Here is a 20,687-nt window from a genome sequence, read left to right on the forward strand (position 1 = left end):
TTAGGATTTTTAGTTGCATTTTCTTGTTTTGCATATGTATATATAATAAGCTTAGTCAAAATAATAAAACTTTTCAAGGATTTTATCTATAGGGCACCCCAATTGATTGAAAAAAAATTTAGAACTTGCTTGAACTATACATTGTGGAACATAATTTTTGAGCTAAGAACACATAAGCATGTGAGATTTTGAGCCTAATTGTGCGGTTACATCATATAACCACTTATTTTCATTCTTGTGTGTATTATTCTCTTTATATGATTACAATCTTTGATTTATTTGATTCTTTATATCCATTATTTTGTGTATACATGCACTTATATGATTGAGGCCATCGTTTCGATTAGCTCACTTACCCAAATAGCCTACCTTTTATCTTCCATTGTTAGCCAACTTTGAGCCTATGCTAAACCCATTTGTTCTTAATTTTAGCACATTACAAGCCTTAAGTGAAAAACAATAAATGTCCTTAATTTGGATCTTTGATTAACTTAGGCTAGTGAGAGTGTTCATTATTTAATTGTGGGAGAGTTGGGAATATTGGGTAGAGATAAAAATGTATTTTGTAGTTTTGTTGAAAATCATGAAAATTGGATATATACTCATGTATCAATTATGTTTAAACCATATGCATTGATACTTTTGTATATATTTTAGTTTGAAAAAAAATGAGAAAAACAAAATAAAGAAAATATATATTAAAAAATAGAAAAAGAAAGAATAATAAAACAATAAGAAGGGGACAAAATGCCCCAAAGTAAAGTTCAATAAAAATCAATACATATGTGTGGTGATCAAAAAGAGAATGCATGAGTGTGTGAAAAAGTGAAGAATGGGTAGTTAGGTTTATTTATAATTGTATAGGTTGCTATATAGGTTAGGTGGGAAGTTTAGGCTAATCAAGGATTCAAATTCTAGTCCACTTAGCCATATGCATCCTACCTTGACCCTAGCCCCATTACAACCTATAGGGAAGTCCTCATGATATTTGTATGCATGGATGAAATAACTGTTGATTGTTAGATGAAAAACAAATCTTGAAAAGTATGATTAAGGGAGAATTGAGTGAATCAACCCTATACACTTGAGTGACTAGAGCGGATACACATCCGGTGAGGGTTCGATTACTCAATTACATGTTTTCACCTATGATCATCTTTTCTTGCAAGTTTGTAAAATCTTTTCAATAACTCAATTCAATTGTGGGTTTGCTTTGATTGCTATTGCTTTAGCCCTTGTATTTGTATATGTATTCTTGGGAATTGATTTATTTTGACAAAGTAATTGCATTCATTTAGATAGTTGCATTTAGATAGATTGCATTTAGGTAGTTTGCATTCAATAAATGTTGATACCCTTTGTTTCTTTCTTGAGCTTAGCATGAGGACATGCTTAGTTTAAGTGTGTGGAGGTTTGATAAACCCCAATTTTATGGTTTATCTTCTGCTTAATTTAGGAGATTTTATCAACTTTTCTCACATTTATTCAATGAAATAGCATGGTTTTGTAATTCTCCCTAATTTTGTGCTTAAGTGTAAAAATATGCTTTTTAGGCCCTTAAATTGGTAATTTTAATTCACCTTTGATTCCACTAGATGTCTTGATGTGTTTGTTAGTGAATTCAGGTTGAGAAGGCTAGGAATGGATCAAAGAAGTAAAGATAAAAGCATGCAAAGTGGAGAATTCATGGAAAAACAAGGATTTGGAGTGCATATATCGACGCGCACACGTGACAGATGCGCATGCGTGAAGATGAGGTCGTCCAGGCGACGCATACGCGTGACATGACGCGTATGCGTGAGAGAAAAATGCCAGACAACGCATACGCGTGACCCACGCGTACGCGTCACAGCTCGCACGTGACCTCATTAAAATGAAAACGCTGGGGACGATTTCTGAGCTTCCCAGACCCAAATCCAACTGATTCCAGAGACTATTTCATGCAGAATTCAAGATGGGTCAAGGGGGAGTAATTAGTTGTAGGTTTGCATCATGCAGTTCAGTTTTCTAGAGAAAGAAGCTCTCTCTTCTCTCTAGAATTAGGGTTCTTAGGGCACTTTGCATCTTAGATCTAGGGTTCAATTCTTGTTTTCCTTTAGTTTTTCTTGTACTTTCTTGTTCCTACATCTTAATTCTCTTAGTTGCATTGTTAATTTTCCTTTTTATGCCTCTTTTAGTTTATTGATGAACTCTTGTTGGATTTGGATTTTCTGTAATGCAATTTGATGTTTGATGTTCTTCCATTGTTGATTTGAGTTACTATTGTTAATTTCTTGCGATTAGTAGTGGTAGAATTTATCTTTCCTTGCAATTTATTGTGCTTTCTTTTTATGCCTTCCAAGTGTTTGACAAAATGTTTGGTTGGATGTTAGAGTAGATTTTTTAGCATTCTTAGCTTGGAAAGAGGGAATTAGGCAATTTTGAGTCATGAATACCCAACTCTTGTTGGTGATCTAGAGTTGTTAGCTAATATTATTTCCATTAACGCTAATTTTTTGTTAATTCAATTAGTAAGTTGATTAGGACTTTTGGATTGAGATTAGCTAGTCTTATTTGACTTTCTCTCGTGTGAAGATAATATTGTACCTTCTTCCATTGTTAGGGGTGACGAAATAGGATAAATTCTTGTTAATTATTGTTATTAGTGACTAGTATAGAAGGCCTATATTCTTAATCATTGTCATGAATGTCTCTCTTTATTACTTGCTTTCTTTAATTGTTTGCTTTAGTTTTCTTGCCATTTATTTTCTTGCCCCTTTTATCAATCAAACCTCCCCCTGCATCTTCATAGCCAATAATTGAACACTTCATTACGATTCCTTGTGAAACGACCCGAGGTTTGAATACTTCGGTTAATTTTCATTGGGGTTTGTACTTGTGACAACCAAAATCTTTTAAAATTTGATTGAGAGTTATTTGTTGGTTTGGAACTATGCTTACAACAAAGAAATTCCTTTTCTATAAGAGAAATTTCTAGACCGACGATAATTCTAATTATCACTAAACCCTAATGTCTTAGTGATTTAGTCTCCTCTAACCTTCATCAACCGCCAATGTCTTAGTCACTTTATTTCGATTAGACGGTTAAGTTCAAATCTAGTTTATGGCCACAAAACCCTAATTACCCAAAGTTAAGAGGATTATATGTCACGTATCCCGATTAGTTAAAGTAATTAGCAATTTAGGAGGAATTTACTTTCAAGCTGTTGTTCAAGTATGAATCCTCTTCTAAGGATCACAAGAATGCATATAGAATAAGGGTCATACTTTCGTTCCACCCAGATTCATAAAATGAAGAATGAAAGTAATCATTGAAACTGAACCAATACATTAATTAAAATAGAAAAGCAATAGTCTTAATCCATAGAAATAAACAGAGCTCCTAACCTTAACCAAGGAGGTTTAGTGGCTCATGACTTACAGAGAAAATAAGGGTTCTGAAAAGTGTGAAAGTGCGGAAGTCCGATGATTCCCTTAAAAGGTGAATCTTTTCCCTTTTATATCTAACCTAATTTGATTTAAAACTAAAATAAAATATTAAATCCTAAAACTAAAAGATATTATTTGTAAATAAAAATTACAAAAATAAAATAAAAGATAACTAAAAAAAGCTAAATTGACTTAAAGATACTTCATTGATGTGGGCTTGGCTCGGATTGCCTGGCGCTAAACGCCAGTTGGGCATTTAGCTCCCAAAGAGGCAGAAGTGTTCTATTTTGTTGAGGCTTGTTGGCGCGCGCCCAGAGAGGCAGCTTCAAATAATTTCCTTTTAGCACAAAACTCTGCCAAATTGCTCCGAATTTCACCTGAAATCATAAAAATACTAAAACAACTCAAAGTAACAACCAAAGAGGATTTTTGCACTAAAATATAATAAAACTTAATAAATTCTAACTAAAAATGACTAAAAATTAAGGGAAAATAGGTACAAGATGTTCACGCATCACAAATCTTACTGAAACTCAATATGCACATTTCAAATCATTAGCATAAACCGCACAAAAGTTTCAATCATAAAAATCAATCAATTGCACAATTCAAAAAAGGTAAAATCAGATTCAACACCTCTTTTATGTTCACGTAAAACTGAAGTAGGAGCACCGCCTCCAGTAGCTGTGCTGCCAGCAACCTCAGTGTCCTTATCATCGGGATACCATATAATGAAACTGAATATATACAAATGAATTTTTTTTAATCAACTTACAATTCAAAATTTAATTTTTGAAAAATTAAATTTGCATAGTAAACAAATAATAATAATAATAATCATACACATAATTAATCTAATTAATTAATTAAAAACACACAAAAATAAATGAATAACCATGCAAATTTGTTCTGGCTGCATATAGATGTCACCGCTCTGTTCTTGTTGTCTTACTACTGCGCTTTCTGCTTTCCTATTGTCGTTGCATGTGCTCTCTGTGGCCGCCGCTAAGTTCTTTCCACCGACCTACTCTTTTCCATCACTTCCTCCTCCGTATTCACCACAACCACATAGATAAACACTACAAACTCCACCGTTATGTTCTTTGCTTGGTATGGAGCTTTTTTCCTGAAAGACGATAATAATTACAAAGTGTAAATCGTAAAACACACCATGATAATAACAGCAAAAGTAAAAATAATCGTTATCTGGAGAAAAAAAAAGAATAATAAGAGAGAAAGAAAGAACAGATTTACTTTGCTCACAGCATCTTACATAAATTTAAAATTTCAGATCAAAAAAGAAAAACGATAACAGGAAATAAATAGATCTCACCATCACCGCTCTACTCTTGTTTGCTGTAGACTCATTTGCCTTGACTTGCTCTCTTTGGTCCACCACTCAATATCTTGTCCCCTTGCTTTTAAAACATCCTCTCCCTTTCTTTGATATCTATGAATCGAAATATATATCGAGAGAATTATTATATCAAGTGTGCAATTAAGTTGGAATTTCGGTTATATTACTAAGGTTTAATTGTGTAAAAAGTAAAAATGTATCTGTAAATATACATGTCAGAAAATGAGTACAAATTAAATATGCAATGAAAGAACTTCTCATTTATATTAAACAATGAAAGGATACAATAAAAGAATATGAATATAAACGCAAAGAAAAAGAAACAATCAAAGAACTGCTCAACATTCTATTTGTTAACTAACTCACACTCTTGCCATTACAAAGTACCTGATAACTCTAAAATGGTGCCCTTATGTGGAACACATCAAGAGTTAAACCTCCCACCCCAAAAGAAAAGAAAAAAAAAAACTATAAAAAAGGGAAAAGAGATACATATTATGTTGCCAATATACACATTAACTTATTTATTTTAACTGTTTTTTGTCTTCTCTTTTGCTGTGATATGTTGTAACTATACAGTGGAGGCCCTCAAGATATCTGGATAGGAACAATAGGTCACTGACCACCCTTGCGTGAATTCTTGAGATACCGTACAGTCATAACAAGCTTCTGTCTTTCACCTTCTACCTCTGCAAACTTTAGACTCATTTCGGAGTATCTTTCTTGAATCTCTTTCAGCTCATTTTCCATCGATTTGTTTCTTTCCTTCAACAACAATAATTCGGTTAACATGTCGCTGCAAAGGTTGCCATCCCCATTATCCACTCTGGACATATCTGCTTCTTTCTCTGAGGAATTTGCATCGCTGCCATGACAAGAAAATGATCAACAATTACACAATTCAGTTGCAAGACTAGTACTAACAATTAACAAGGTAAAGGAAAGGGTATTAAAGGAAAAGTGAGAAATCAGTCAGACCTCTTGGATAATGACAACGCAGCAGCAGCACCGTTTTGTCCAGACACACATGCAGAATCATTAGGAGGCTCAACTGTAACACACTTATCCTCGACAACCTGGTTGAAGCGCGCGCCAATGTATACAATTCGTTACCGTTAGAAATCAGCAATTTGATTAAAGCTTAATCCAGATACCAGACAACAATGTGAAGAAACTTTCATCTACTAAGACAGATCATAAATAAGACTATAGTTGATAATTAAAGGCTGAAATTTTTCTTTAATATTGTCAAATTGCTCAATTGTTGCTCTGTGTTTGTAATCAATATACCGTTTGCAGTGCAATGCTCTGACTGAATTCCTCCACCTTGTCCTCCAGTTCCTCAATTTTGGACTGCAGTTCCCTTTCCTTCTCCAGAAAAGAGGAAGTTGACGTTTCCAATGCAGTTTCCTTTGACTTTATCAGGGCCTAGAAATACAAAATTCTCTGTTTATATGCCCCACTGCAAATAGTTTTATTCTAAGAAAATGCGAGGAATTGGAAAATGATGACCAGTAGATAACAATATCCATGGAAAAAATAAGGGTATCAGGAATTTTTCTCAAAGTTACCTCGAGCATTTTTACTTTCTCTCTGAGGCTTGCCATTTCTTTTGAATTTTGAGAATTTGGAGCAGATTTTTTGTTCTTTGGACTGGTTTTAGCTCCATCAGAAAGTTGTGTGTGTCCATTCCTATCCTTCTCATTGTTGGCTAATGCATCATCCTTCTTCTTCAGTTCACCCTTTAGCTGGAAAATTTCTTTTCTTAATTTTTCTATCTCAGCCTCATCCTCAGAAAGAGAACGTTTCAAGGCATCATATTGAGCCCTAAGTTCTTCTAACTCTGACTGCAAGTCTCTACTACCCACTGTTTCTTTTTCATTTTTGAGATCCCTCATTTTACTTAATTCATCAAGCAGCTGTTCTGCCTCCTCCTTCAATAAAACAATTGTAATCACCAGCTCATTTCTTTCCACGGTCTTTCTCTGCAACAGAGTCTCAGATTCTTCAACTGATTTCTTCATAGCTTCCAGTTCCGTTCTCAAAGTTTCTTGTTGTACTAAGTGCTCTGAGAAGCATGAAATCTCTGCTTTAAGCCTTTCATTCTCAGCTTTTAGATTCTGCATTTCCTCAGGGAAATCACTACTAACTTGTTCATCATGATTCTTCTGATTTTCAAGCTGCTTGGACTTCTCCTCAATTTCCAACGACATCTGTTGTATTTTGACTGTCATGACATCAATTTGATTGGAAAGCTCAATCAGTTTTACCTCATAATCACCTTTGACAGAGTGAAGCTCTTCTTTGACTTTATGCAGCATTTGTTCCACCAGTCTTTTTCTGGCACGAAGTTCGCTAGCTTCTTTCATTGCTCTCATGGTAGCCTTCTCATTTGCATCAAATGTAGAGGCCATTTGCACTGAGAGCCTTTTGAATTCTTCTTGAAGCCGCTCAGCAGTATTAGCATTTCTAAGCCTTGTCTTACGCAAAATTTCCTCAGCTCGGATAGCTCTTTGCTCCTGCTCAATCTTGTCACGTGTCACAGCATCTAGATCAGTTTCAAATCCATGAGCTTGTTTCTCCATTTCCTCCTCTAACCTGCTGATTTGGGTTTCGAGTACCTTGATAATAGCCAGAGAATCTGACAATTCTTCTGATTGTTTCTTAAGTTGATTTTCCAGAACCTCGATACAACGTTCAGTGCTCCTGCTCTCTTGCAAGGCTTCCTCAGCATTGATGGCTCTTTGCTCCTGCTCAACTTTGTTACACATCACAGTATCAAGCTCAGCTTCAAACCCACGGGCCTGTTTCTCCATTTTCTCCTCTAACCGGCTAATTTGGGCTTCACGTACCTTGATAGTAGCCTGAGAATTCGACAATTCATCTGATTGTTTCATAAGTTGATTTTCCAAACTCTCGACAGTGCTCATGACATTTTGCAAAGCTTCCTCAGCTTGGATGGCTCTTTGCTCCTGCTCGATTTTGTCACGTGTCACAGCATCTAGATCAACCTCAAACTCATCAGCTTGTTTCTCTAGTTGCTCCTCTAACCTGCTGATTTGGGCTTCAAGTATCTTGATAGTAGCCAGGGAATTTGACAATTCTTCTGACTCTTTCATAAGTTGACTTTCCAGACTTTTGATATGGCTTTCTATGCTCCTGCTCTTACGCAAAGCCTCCTCAGCTTGGATGGCTCTTTGCTCCTGCTCAGCTTTGTCACGTATCAGAGCATCTAGATCAGATTCAAACCCATGGGCCTGTTTCTCCATTTCCTCCTCTAACTTGCTGACTTGTGCCTCTAACTTGCAGACTTGGGCTTCAAGTTCCTTGATAGTAGCCATAGAATTTGACAATTCTTCTGACTGATTCTTGAATTGATTCTCCAGACTCTCAGTGTGGCTTTCGATCCCCTCTATAGCAGGAGGAGGAGATGAGCATTCATATTGTATTTTCAACTGTTCTTGCAGTTGGTTCTGTTCCAGCTTGTATGCTATGTCATGGTTTTCCTGTTTCAATATCTCATAGTCTAGTGCAAGCTGCTCCATCTGCATCTCTAACTCATCTTTGTCTCTCTTATACAACTCTATTTCGCCATACAGATCTAAAATTTTTTGCTCAAGTAAGTAAGTCTCCTTGGCATCGCTGTGCTCCCTAGCCAGCTCTTCCAATTCTTTCTGATCTTCATCATCTTCTGTTTCATATTTTAAACTTTTTCTCCCCATCGCATGAGAGTTCTTATTCGGTTCATGGTTATTGGAAAGATTATATATTTCCTTATTTTTCTGCTCTAACATTTCATCCAGGTCCTGCACAGCGAGAACAAGTTCAGCATTTGATTCTTGCGTCTTGTTTAACTGTAATCGAAGATTTGCATTAAGGTCCTTCTCATAACTCAGTTCTTGTCTAATTTCCTCAACAAGAGTGCGAAGGTCTCCAGTATCCAATAGTGACTTGGTGCTTGCTTTAGCCTCTTCCATTCTTTTGTGAAAAGACTTGAGATTCTGACATTCTGCTTTGAGTGCATCTCTTTCCTCCTTCAAGCTCATGATTTCCTTTGAGAGGTCCTGTCCCCTTTTGCTTTCCTTTATGATTTGTTTCTTGAGAGTCTGTAGTTCCAAGTCTGACATATCCTTCTGCCTGGCAATGGCAGTAAGTTCAGCTTTGAGCCTTTCAATTTCCATATCAGCTGCTGGTTGGGACCCTTCCTTTGGTAGGGCATCCTGAGAATCATTTGTTGAATCGTCTGTACTCAAACCATGTTCTGAAGCAGCTAACCAGCCCCATTGTGGTCTCTGTTGCACATCATACACTGTAGCATTTGCAGCAGGATTTTGAGGGTCCTGAGGGTGCCCTGGAGGAGAAACAAAACCATTTGTGTTGGGTTGGATGCTAGCATTTCTTACTCCGTGTTCTCGAGGTGTATCAAGCCCACCGCTGCCCTCAGAACTTGACAATGTTAAGTCAGATCCACTAGAAGTCCTACAATCAGCACTCAATTCAGCTCCTCTGGTGTTTGATTTGGCAGAAACGTCCTGTGAAACATCAGAAGAGTAATTTTATTTATCACCATACAACTTTTTTAACTTTTCAGAATAAGCAAAGGAAAATTGTTAAGTTTGCATAGAATTTATATAGTTAGAAAAATTTGCAGTTTAGAAAGAAAAAATGTGTTAACTTGTACACAGATGAAAATCCCCTTTATAACCTTCAAAGAAAGATTGTTCAGAAAATGATCTTATGGATTGGGATATAGAAAACAAACAAAAATGATTCCTAGTCCCAGCAAGTGAAATGAAACCTTACTTCAGATGTATCACTTCTGGTGCTTTCATCTGCATGTCCATTGGTTAAATAGGTTCTCAAACTCTTATTATTATTATTATTATTATTAGCATCATGTTTTATTTTTCCATCTTCGCATTCTTCTTCCTCTCTGCAATTATTAATCGAAGTCAAAATAAGCAAACTCTATAACCTTAAGAGTATGAAATGAAATAACCATGTTAAATTGATAAACTCTTATACCTTTTATCATTGTTTTCTTGTAGTCTCTGAATTGATACCTGTCCATTAAGCAAGAAATCAGAACTAGTGGCAAAAATCTTGCATTAAATTGTATCACTGTAAAAGCAAAAATTTGAAAACGGTAGAGAGTAAAGGACCAAAGACTAACATGCAAAACAGCATCACAACGAGAATTCTTGAAGGGAAGAGAGACAGAGGAAGGCTTTGTAGCCTCAGCATAATCTGCAAAGTCTATAGAAACTTCACCAATGGTGCTAGCTTTGGATAACCCCTACATCAAAAAGATAGAAACACAGAATCGTAGATCACAATCACATTCTGACATTACGAACCACAACAATAAAAAGCGAGTGATCAAGAGAGGAATTCATACAGTGGAGAGCACAAAGTAATAGATTCTCTCAGTGAATTTTCCAGTCTTGGAGTCCTGAACAAACTTGACAGTTTCATAGACAGGATTGTCCCATCTACAAATTCCACCATTAACGGAAGCTTTGTCTAATCTTGCTGTTGCTTTTCCAATGTCTACAGGGACTATAGAGAGCACCAATGCATCCACTCCAGATTGCAGCATCTGAACGAACAAACACACAGTGATTTAATTCTACATTGAGAGGGAGAAAGATGACTCAAGTGAAGTGAAGGGGAAAGAAATTTAATGTACCTGAGTCACATGGAATTGGAGCTTGAAAACAGCTTTGACCTTGTTCTTGTCGGTTCTCCATCTTGCAGGCCTGAACATCTTCCTAGCCTCAGTATGAGTCCAAAACCCAGGTTTGCTAGTGGTAGCTCCCCGTGGATTTTGGCCTTCGGAAAACTACGTCATCAAGCGATGCTCCGGTGTCCCGCCCCGAGTAAAATGACCGTTACGGACGACGGAGAAGTGAATGGAGACAAAAATGCTGAACGGTTCCAACTTCCAAATCGAAACAGAGGAAGGTGACGAGAGAGAGAGAGAGTTTAGAAGTAGTAGTTGAGGAGTGATGACAATAGCTTGAACGTTGAGATGTGAAGAGAGAGAGAGAGAGAGAGAATGAAACGGTAGATCTGATGTAAGTGTTTTTGATCGCAGTAGGCTGCTGAATATTGGAATGAATAGTGTGTTTGTCTGTTGATGTCAATTCTTTTTTCCTTTCTCTCGAGACTCCAGCACGCAAAAGCGAAGCTACCCTCCTGCATCTGTCAGATCGTTTTTTAGAGCTGATTTAGAAGGATTTTTTATTTTAATATGGAAGAATGAAGAGAATTTTACGTTAATGTTACAAAAAATAGAGTTTTACAGTGTTATGGGACGCTGTTCTGTGCAAGCACAATATACAAAATACGTATTGTACTGACAATACGTAAACTGTGTATTTACAATAAGCAGACAGTATATTGTAATTTAATATTAAAATAATACAATACGTATTGCAAATTTAATATTAAAATAATACAATACGCAATTTGTGTATTGTCTTTAAAAATTAAAAAAAATTGCGAATTCTATAGCCCCAAAATTTTGTAAAACACCATAACTTTTAATATTAAAGGATTACACTCATTTTTATCCCATATCCAAAAAAATTAACCGATTTAGAAGGCTAGAAATTAAAATTTACTAAAGAATTAAATTCTTTTCTTTTATAAAAACAACTAAAAATAAATAGTTTAAATTCTTTTAAAAATTTTAATTTTAATTTTTTCTTTATTTGTATTCTGTCTAATCTCTAATTCTCAATAAACTTTTATTTTTTTTCACTGGCGTCAAAAAAATAATGTACCATTATGGTACATTTATCATAGGCACAAACTATATTTATGAGAGATGAGAGGGGTGACGTTGATACAAACTATTTATGCAGCGAATATAATTAATTATTAAAATTTGTATTTAAACAAATCTTTGGGAGAATATAGTCAGTAACGCGAATGTAGTGCGTTGAGATTGATTTTATGGCGAGACAATTGGAGTGTCTGATTCTGAGCATGGTGTATTAGTAGAAAGTAGAAAAAAACATGCGTCGGCGTCTAAGCTCAAGAGGAAAATGGCACGTGCCACGTGGCCGTACAAATATTAGCACCACAAAATTAAAAAAAAATAAATCTTTATATTTAAGTCATCTAACCAACCAAATTATTATGGGTCTCATTTTTTGATATGATTCTCTTAAAACTTGTGTGTTTCTAATCAATATGAAGTCGATTTTTTTTTTTTTAAATTTTAAAACACAAATAAAAAACACCGGATTGGAGGAAGAAGACCCTAATGATTCGATTTGAGAGAAGTTGAATTTAAATTTTGAAAATTCACAAATCAGGGGTTGGTTTTTGTGTTTAAAAAAATTAAAGTTCACAAATTAGAGGATTAATTTTATATTTTAAAAATTTTTAAAAAGTTAAATTTTATAAATCGAAAAGTTAGATTTGTGATCTTCATATAAAAAAAATACTAAATTTTACATATTGTTAAAAAATATTGTTATAAATTCAATATCAAAATAAAAAACTAGTTACTATCACTTAATACACCTACATGCGCTATTATTCTTAACAAACTTTTAACTTAATACACGAATATATATAACTGCTTTTTTATGCGAATTTTACTTTTTTTTCGAATTTTTTCAATATTTTCTGCCATCTCTACATTCTATTCTTTCTTTGCGTTCTCTGCATTCTCTTCCTTCTCTTCTTTGTATTCTCTTCGTTCTCTATGATCTCTTCATCGTCATCTTCTTCTCATTCTTTTTTCTCATCTTTCTCTTTCATTATCGTCGTCGTCAATACCACCACCTCCATCTTCTTCTTCTCTTTCTTTTTTCATTTGAATTTTTTCGATCTCCTCTTTCCTTTTCTTCCTCCTCCTCATTTATCATCATTATTATTATCATCATAATTGTCTTCTTATTAAATGTAAAACAACAAAAAATAAAAAAAATGCAGCATTAAATAAGACATTTTTATACTTTAACAAAATTTCGGTGTACAAATTAAGAAATTTATATATTATTGTTAAGAAATTTTGATATATTTTTATTCTAATAAGTTCTGTATAATTTAAAACTATTCATCTTTTTCCTCCTCATCTTCTGCTGCTTCTTTTTCTTTTTCATCATCATTATCTTCTTTTTTTTCTTGTTCATCTTTTTTTTTCTTGTTTTACCTTCTCAAGTCTCTTCTTGTTTTACTCTCTTAACAAGAATAAAAAAAATCAAATAAAGAAGAAGAAAAAACACATAATGCTACAAAATTACTAGAAAGAGGATGAACCTACATTCAATCAACTAAAAAAAGAAAGAAAGAAGAAAAAAAAGAAAAAATACAGTATTAAAAAAGATATTTTTGTGCTTTTATAGCAAAATTTTGGAGAAATATGTGTTATTATTAAGAAATTTTGGTATATTTTTATTTTGATAAGTTCTGTATAATTCAAAACTCTTCCTCTTCTTCATCTTCTGCTACTTCTTCTTCATCATCTTCTTCTTATTTCATTTTTCATAATTCTTCTTGTTGTATGAGGAATAAAATAAAAAAAAAAGAAAAATTAATGTTGCAAAATTATTAGGAAGAAAATGAAGAAAAGAAAAAATGCAGCAATAATAGCAGCAATAAAAGAATGACGATAGAGAAAAAACATGCAAAAAAAAAGAAGGAACACGATGTTTGTGTTAGTGAAGCGCGCGTGTGAACACGTTGCTTGTAATGAAAGTAGTTTTTATTAAATTTGGGCCAATTTAGTTAGATTTAATTGCCAAAAAAATTTGTATGTATAAGGAGACTAGAATTAAACATTGTTTCTAAGCAACAGACTGACCAACCGACTTAAAATACAGCTTCATAATAAGTGAGTCTGAGTTATAGTACAATCGAATAATATAATTAAGATAAAAACTCAAATATAATTAATTTTATGTGAAATTGATAGTTGAGAATCGTTAAATAAGTTGATAAATTTAATTAAATTATCATCTAACGATTCTCAACTATCAACTTCACAAAAAATTAACTGTATTTGAATTTTTACCCACCATTAATATATGTTAAATCATCTAATTCCATCCTTAACAAATTGTCCTTAGTTTATCTCAACGATCAACATTATTATTATATTGCAAACCTCTATGAAGGCGCTTTTATGAAAAAGTGTATACTTTAATTCAATGTGAATCCGTATTCAACACACACAATTATAATAATATGATGCATATTACGAACTTTTTATTTTTAATATTGGAATGGTAGTGATGTTTTTTTAAAATGTGGATTATTGAGGTATTATATTCAAATGTGGAATAGTTTAATTAGAGAAGCAGAAATCGAGAGGTACAGAAATCGGACCGTCCGATTTCTAGAGGTACACAAATCGGATCGTCCGATTTGTAGAGGTACACAAATCGGACCGTCCGATTTGTGGGAGGTACACAAATCGGACCGTCTGATTTGTGGTAAAAAAAATTTAAGGTACAGAAATCGGACCCTCCGATTTGTGTACTTCCACAATTTTAAAAAACACTAAAAATTACAATGTTAAGGTATATCACCACTTCTATTTCCATAATAAAAAAAATTAGCCGCATATTACATTATTTTTCACTCACTATTATTGGATTCCATTTAGAGTCTCATTATCATGATATCGGATACTTGAATTAAGAGGACCCCACTAATGAATGTAGTTTTCTGTATTTTTCTTCGCTTCTTCCTTTTTAATTTCTTGCTCAATTAGACAACCACTGCCCCCTTTCCCAAGAATTTATCATAATAAGCAATCCACCTTTCACGGCTCTCACCTTTCTAACGTTTTCTATATCGTATTAATTAAAATTCTTATAACGACTACAGTATCTTTTGTATTTTTAATTTCGCATCATATTTTTCAATAATCTTTTTATTCAATAAGAGTATTTGGAATACAAAATCAAATAGCTTGGCTAAAACGGCTGAAAATATAATCTGAGTGGTGAGAGGCTATCGATGCGAAGCTTAGGATAAGATAGGGTATGTGAATTGTGAACATATAATTATTTATTAGTTTAGGGGAAAAATAAAAATTGAAAAGCTCAAACGGTCCATAATTCCGTGCTCCTTTTCCAATATTACGAAAATGACATCTTAACAACAGCAAATTCCAATTCTAATATAGGACCCTAAACACACGTAATCAACTCTAAATTAAAATATGTGATTTTTACTGCATAATGACAATTCGTAACTAGCTGTTACCCATCACATGCATTTATTTCATCAATTTAAGGGATCGAGGTATCTAAAAAATGCTCAAGTGAGTAAATACTGGAGTATACAAGTAATCAAAACTGGCTTCTGCCTGTGCAGTCGATAGTCAATGGTATTTCTTGGGCACCAAACTTGAGCATTAAATTGAAACTAAGGGCATTGTAAGAAGATAGACGACTATATTAAATTAACTATAGGCATTAGTAGTAGTTGAGGTGTGTGATACTCCTATACTATAATATGTTAAGGTGGTTGGACAATGTAAATTTCTTCATATAACCAAGGACGGAGTTGCTCACTTCTTCTAGGGCCCACAAATTAAATAATAATAAAAATATATGAATATAATCATATATACCTCAATGTGTACGAAGGGACACATTCTCCAAGTATATACTACTAGTAGTAGTTGTACATGGTCGTAAATATATGCTACACATGAATGAGACCAACCAGTCATAATATATAAAAGTATAAAACACACCAACGGTGTTAAGGGAAAATAATCGTGAAGATTCCATGCTTTTAAAAGACAGTAAGAGAAGTTGTATATGGAGGGCCAAATTAAAGAGAGCACAATACAACACTCAACAATAGTAGAGTGATTAATATGACAGAAGTCGCCTTACCCTTCATTCAATGCCAATGCCTTTGAATTTACTTGGCTTTTAAAGCTGGCCATGTGCAGTGTTAATTAAGTTGGGCTTAGTAATTCACTCCTTGCCTCCTGCATCACTCGGATTAAAAAAGTAACAAGGTTACATGAACAACAAAATTTATTTTTTTATTATTATTTAATTAAATTAAGATTTCAATTATTTCTCTTTATGTTATATTAGTCATATTTTCTTTTCTTTTTTTTATATATATTTTAAGGGATACTGTCACTACTGTGCACATTCATGTGTGTAGTAGTCCCAATAATGCAGGGAGCAATGTGGCCTATTACAGCCACAAATGAGCCTGTTGTGGTGAACAAAGTCTGAAAGTCCACCCTTCAAAATATTATTATAACTATATTATTTCAACTACCAAACCTAACCATTCAGATACTTTTTACTTGGGTCCATCCATCTATGGCACAGTGTGTCTATCAAAGTCCCCAATTTTACCTTTACATGTGTGTGTGTATAGCATAGCATAGCAATGATAGCATCACATTGATGATGAAATGGAAGCCATCAAATCACACAAGCCACTGGGTGCTCTAGTGCTTACCCTCTTCTGGTAATCAAATTCATGTATATTCATTCTTTAGGGCCACATACCAAATTACCAATTAATTATGGCATCCCCATTTTTAATTTAACTATCACTTACTTATACTGATTTATGTTAATATATGTTCTATTATATTAGCAATTGCCATCTACCCTATTATTAAAACAACAAAATACTCTGTTTCAATACATTATTCTTTTTCCCCTGCTGCATTAATCCAAAAGGTTGGTTGCTCGGTTGATGGTATATTAATGTCAAATTAACCAAAATATTCCCAAGGTATTAAAGGAGCATATTAATAAATAATAATCTTCTACATGTATATGAGATTAATGAGAAAACTATTAAAATTTATTATTTTTAATAATTATTTTTAATTATCAACTTAATTTTTTTAGTTTAGTAATTTAACAATATATTTTAGTTCATATTTTTAAAATTGATGACTAACTACTAACCTAAAAAAATAATTTTTAATAATTTTTAGTATTTTTTCGAATTATCAAGATTTATTGGATTAATCGAACACAAAGGAAGAAAAATATTAATTCTGGTTTCTTTTTTAAATAATTTCTGTATATTAGAAATGTGCACGTCGCGATCAAATGAAATTAAACTCTAATAATCTCTAAAACACCCCTATTAAAGAAGAGCTTAAAATTCCTTTAATAACAAAATAATTAACCATTGGCGTGGTGTTACATCAACAATTAAATTAGGTCCCCAACTTCCTTTAAGTGAGTTTCAAAGATCTAATCCGACAACTTCTTAAGAAGTAACGTCATGGTAAATCTTTGAGCTTGTCTACAGATTAAGCCTAAAGCACTAACCAACCGTGACAGGGATTGTTAATTTACGATTAAGATTAGTTTAATTCAAAGTACATAGTAAAGTGTGGGAACCATAGAAGACATAGAAGATGCGTGCTAGTTTATGATGATGTTTTTTTTAGCAGAGCATCATCACTTGGTCCCGTTCGACATTTTCAACGAGTGGAGGGACCCTTTTATCCACGTTGCTCATTATTATGATTTCCACTTTTGGCTTTTTCATACAAATTATTACTAAGATTGGATCATGGTATTGAAATTCGTCGGTTCGCGTCTTAGTATTTTAATCTCCACCGAATTAAATTACAAATTGAAACCTTTTAAGGTTTATTATTAGGCAATGATCTTCTGAAATCAATCAGCAAATAAATGGTTTTCCTCCATCTAACTCATCAATTCAACTATTACTACTTAGGATCTAACTGAACATACATGCGAACTAATTTGGAGAAGGAAAAGCTTAGGACTTCATGTTATCATTATTATATATAATTGATGTTCTTAGTTTAGGTAATACACCAATATCAACTAGGGAAATTAAGTGGTACCTTTTATTATAACTCATCATGTATGTCACAGATCTTTGTCAACATGGCCAAGTTAGTAAAGGTATTTTCACTGTCACGCTAGAAATTAATTAGTATTAAAAATGGAATGAAATATATGCAGAAGAAGAACACACTTAATGTATCATAATAATATAGCTAGAGCTAGCCAGTTCTAAAGCTAAGTGTTTGCAGAGAATATGCAGAATACAGTTCTGTTCCATGTGAAACTGTTTCTCTCTTTTTTAAAATAAATAAATAAATGTGTCTATACTCATATGCTAAGATACGGTCATGGAGAATCATTGACTGTAGTAGCATATACATGTCTTGATTGCATCCTTTGCTTTCGAAACAAGCATTCTATTCTGCCTTCTTAGTTCTCAGGAATTGAGCCTAGATCTTAATTGAGGGAGACAATTATAGAAGTTTAATTTCACATATAAAAATGAAAAATAATTGACTTGCTCCTTTCTTTGATGGTACCTACTCTCTTGCATGTATCATGTATGCATATCCACTCTGATCTGTCCAAATTAAGTAATCATCAACCACAAGTTTGATCCCCTTCTTCCTCCATTCCTATAATTCTCAATTATTAAAGGCCCACTTGATTAATTAGGGGAACAAGAAAAAAATATATAATAGGTAATACCTGGCAGTGGCACTTTAGAAGAAAGGGGGGAAAAATATCTGTGTGCCTTAGATGTGGTCCGAGAACTAAGTAGCTGGCTAGCTTTATTTTATTGAGATTATATTATTATTGATGGATCACATGAATTTGGCTTAGTTAATCTTATATCTTTCACTTTATCTCTATAACTATAAGCAAACGTGACAACAATGGGGATGTGAAATCTTCTAGTGTCTTTACTAAATAAGTTACTGATCATAAGTTGAATGAAACAATATTCAAAGCAAACCTCTTTAAACATGATGATAGTTCCAGGCTTTAATTTTCAGTTGGACAAAGACAAAAGGCTGAAGGAGAGAGCTATAATAAAGGAAAGGGTGCACTTGGAAGAATGACGTGCTCCCTCAGACACATGATAGACATGAAAGTGAAACCCATCAGATGAAGGTGCTCACGTGAAATTTGTCTACTAATCATCTCTCATTTATCATCTAAGATCAAACAATACTATTATCTGAATAAAGAATAAGAATTTAAATGCTAAATTTGGAGAATAAAAACGACATAAAGTAGAAATTAAAATTTAAAAGTGATAAAATGAATTTCAGTACAAAATAATTAAATTTTTTGTATGATTCAACACATCCAGCACACCAAAATAGCTCACAAGACATGTCAACTTGCTATTAAGAGGGGCAATGTTGGTTCTTTATAAATGGGGTCCCTTAATAAGACTGATCTCATATGGCGCATCACGCTCACACACCCTGTGATATGTTTGTTGTTGGTACACCTTGCTTTTTTTACAAATTGGAAACCAAACAGTAAGTAACACTACACCTTATGGCGCTGAAATTTGAAAAGGGGGCGAATGAGAGAGAGCATGGGAGAATATATGCTAAAATAAAAGAGCAATAATGAAGGGGGAAAAAAATTGAAAGGTCATGTGCTATACAGCCAAAGGTTTAGAGGCCTCACGTGATGAAAGAAACCCTACGTCTCTACGCCTTTGTTGCTCCATCTTTATCAGTTATATATCACACTACAAAATTAAGTGACAACTATGAGAAATTGCAAAGGTGATGATGGGGTCGAGAACATTGTAAAACACTAAAACATTTGGATCGTTCAATTCTTACATTTTATGATATGACTTCACGTTCAAGCCATACATTGGGAGCCACTGAGCTAGTCACAATGCCAGTCACACATCAAAATATAATACCATATCTTCAAATTATTATTATTATTATTATTAAATTAGAAATATTTTTAAAAAATTACAAAAATTAAGAAAAAATATACTTTGCAAATTTATTAAAAATAAATAACTTTTGAATATATATATATATAAATTTTGTTCTTAATATATATATATATTTTTTTTTATCAAAAATAGAAGACTCGAATCCGCAACCTTTTAATTGAGTATGGGGAGACTGCCATTTGAACTATTATTTATTGGCAACTTTTGAATATATTAACTAAAAATGATTAAATATATGAATTTAATTAAATGACTATGTAAATCCCTTTCCACGGTGATTAGTCAAAATTTAACTCTTGTTATAAAAAAAAAACTATATAATAATAACTCATGAATGCCTTCCTAGCCTTTCACTTTCTTACTAGTTTCCGTCTATTTATTTAATTAAATTTTTGGTATCGTAGAGTGAATATTTCATTAGTTTGGGCCCAGTGAGTAGCAATAAACAACTAGTTTTTTTAAAACGAACATTGATAGTGGGCTATTACTGGGCCGAAGTATACACTCTTTTTGGGTCAAGAAATCCACTTGAAGACCAAAAATATCCACTTTGTCTGAACAATGTTTTACAAGCGAGTGCAAAACGGGGGTTAGCCCTAATTTTCTAGTTGTCGTTTTCAGTGTGGTGAAGGTAGCAGATCAAATCTTAAAATTGCTTCTCTAAAATACTGGGAATCTGCGATCTTACAAAAAGGGAAAAAAAAATAAATAAATAAAAAATAAAGAGCAGAGGAATGGTGTAGGATTAGCAAGATGAAGTAAGTAATGTGGTTAAGCATCATTCATCATTGCTTTCCGAAATGATACAGCAAATAGTTAGTATGAGGGGAATGTAGGTTCGTTAAGCAGAGAAGCAAGTGAAAACAAGATGATGATTGTCTGCGCCAATAGAATTAGAATTAGAATTAGAGAGGAAGAAAGCGTTGCTGATATTGTTGTTGTTGTTGTTATCGTTGGAAGAAGCTTCCTTGATGTTCCTATTATGTGAATTGGAGACTGCTTTCGCCGCCTTCTTCTCCATTCTTCGCTTTGCCACGTACTCTTCTGAAATAAATACATCCATTCCTTTTAAATGTTTTTGTTTGTTGTGGAAATGAAGAAGATGGATTTGGAAGAGAAGAGCAAGAGCTAAATACGAAGGTGGTTGTTAAGTGACGAGAAG

The 20,687-nt window shown here is 33.5% G+C and overlaps 1 protein-coding gene and 1 long non-coding RNA gene across 2 annotated transcripts; both read right to left on the bottom strand.

Annotated features, from left to right (window-relative positions):
- On the bottom strand, positions 3,809–4,764 carry LOC107634580. Its single transcript, XR_001618994.2, has 3 exons — positions 4,684–4,764; positions 4,325–4,555; positions 3,809–4,166 (listed from the first exon to the last, which is right to left on the bottom strand). It is a non-coding gene; the product is annotated as an uncharacterized LOC107634580 (long non-coding RNA).
- Positions 5,027–10,998, bottom strand: LOC107630814 (myosin-11). Its single transcript, XM_016334059.2, has 9 exons — positions 10,476–10,998; positions 10,185–10,385; positions 9,960–10,082; positions 9,812–9,849; positions 9,590–9,719; positions 6,358–9,318; positions 6,077–6,214; positions 5,765–5,862; positions 5,027–5,651 (listed from the first exon to the last, which is right to left on the bottom strand). Exons 1-9 carry the CDS (start codon positions 10,551–10,553, stop codon positions 5,402–5,404), a joined length of 4,017 nt encoding a protein of 1,338 aa, XP_016189545.1. The 5' UTR covers positions 10,554–10,998; the 3' UTR covers positions 5,027–5,401.

The sequence above is a fragment of the Arachis ipaensis genome, chromosome B03 (assembly GCF_000816755.2).
Source record: "Arachis ipaensis cultivar K30076 chromosome B03, Araip1.1, whole genome shotgun sequence".
Lineage (NCBI taxonomy): Eukaryota > Viridiplantae > Streptophyta > Magnoliopsida > Fabales > Fabaceae > Arachis > Arachis ipaensis.